Source organism: Merops nubicus, unplaced genomic scaffold (genome assembly GCF_000691845.1).
Source record: "Merops nubicus isolate BGI_N331 unplaced genomic scaffold, ASM69184v1 scaffold16429, whole genome shotgun sequence".
Classification (NCBI taxonomy): domain Eukaryota; kingdom Metazoa; phylum Chordata; class Aves; order Coraciiformes; family Meropidae; genus Merops; species Merops nubicus.
This window is the reverse complement of record NW_008633200.1, coordinates 3,060-4,209: the sequence shown is the minus strand read 5'-3', so window position 1 is coordinate 4,209 and position 1,150 is coordinate 3,060. Positions and strand designations below refer to the sequence as shown.

At 44.8% G+C, this 1,150-nt stretch overlaps 1 protein-coding gene across 1 annotated transcript; it reads right to left on the bottom strand.

The window, feature by feature from the left end:
- Positions 1 to 372: 372 nt before the first annotated feature.
- Positions 373 to 790, bottom strand: LOC103780500 (MOB kinase activator 3B; the record flags this gene model as incomplete). The annotated part of the gene is made up of 1 exon (XM_008948188.1): positions 373 to 790. A coding segment is annotated over exon 1 (418 nt), but the record flags the coding sequence as incomplete, so codon positions are not given.
- Positions 791 to 1,150: the final 360 nt, after the last annotated feature.

Genomic DNA, 1,150 nt, shown 5'->3' with positions numbered 1-1,150 from the left:
AGTTAGGCTTTGATTCCATCCAATCCATACCCACCTGAGTGGCCAGGCAAAGTGCAAAGCAATGCAAAACTGATGAGCTTTCAACAAGTTAGTAATCCAGTGCTGACTGCCCTCAGTGATTAACCTGACAGTCTTACCAGGAACAAATGTTTAGAATGAAAACATTTTAGGCTAACAAACCCCACCATACCTAGCAGCCACAGCTGATAGTTAATACATTTCATGCTATTCCTGCAAGACACCCTCCGCCTTCCCACCTGCTGTTTAAAGGCTTGAATTTCAGGATCCCTGAAAATGAGGGTGTGAAGAGAATATACTTTGTACGCAGAATGAAAGAAAGTTTATGCATTAGGACTTCTTCCTTGCACTCACCTACTCTTGTAGGAAACAAAGCCTCATTGTTGATTTGCACCTCAATCCAGTCCATGAGAAGATTCATATACTGGGGTGCTGGCAACGCTGTAGGCTTCTTGTACTTCACGTCGTCCTGCCACCGGTACTCATACCTGGGGCCTCCAGACATCACTGGGCAGGTCTTCTCTGTGCAGAACTCACAGATAGTTCCATAAATGAGGTTGACCCTGTTGAAGAAGTCAACAACATGGACAGCCACCCAGTCATTTTGGTCTTCTCCTTTGGGCAACTGCACAGCCGCTTTCAAGTCCACGCCTGAGTTCAGAGTGGCCTGTGCTCGTTTGTGAAGTTCAAACCTCTGGGTTCCAGGTTCAAACTTGCGTTTTGGGCGGAAGGTCTTATCTTTACTAAAGACTTGCTTGAGTGCTATGGACATGTCTGCTAATCTTCTGCTTCGCAGCAGCTTGCAGAAAAACACAGCCAAGATTTAATGCAGGTATCTGAAAACTGCTGCTCCCTGTCACAGGTCCTCCAGGCCCAGCTCCTTTTCTCAGAGGAGCTCGTATCAACTGCAGTCTGGCAGTTCTTCCTCTTGGAAGCCTTCCCGAAAGGCTTCACGTTCCTAAGGATATGGAAACAATATACATTAGTGATAACCTCACGTCTGTCCTGTCAGTTTGTTACTGTTCTACCATAATTTTCTAGTAACTGTGAGCCGAAAATGAACTTAAAAACTGACGAACCCCTAACCTGATGAACATTTAAAAAAAAAAAAAAGCCTCATTTTTTAAAGTGT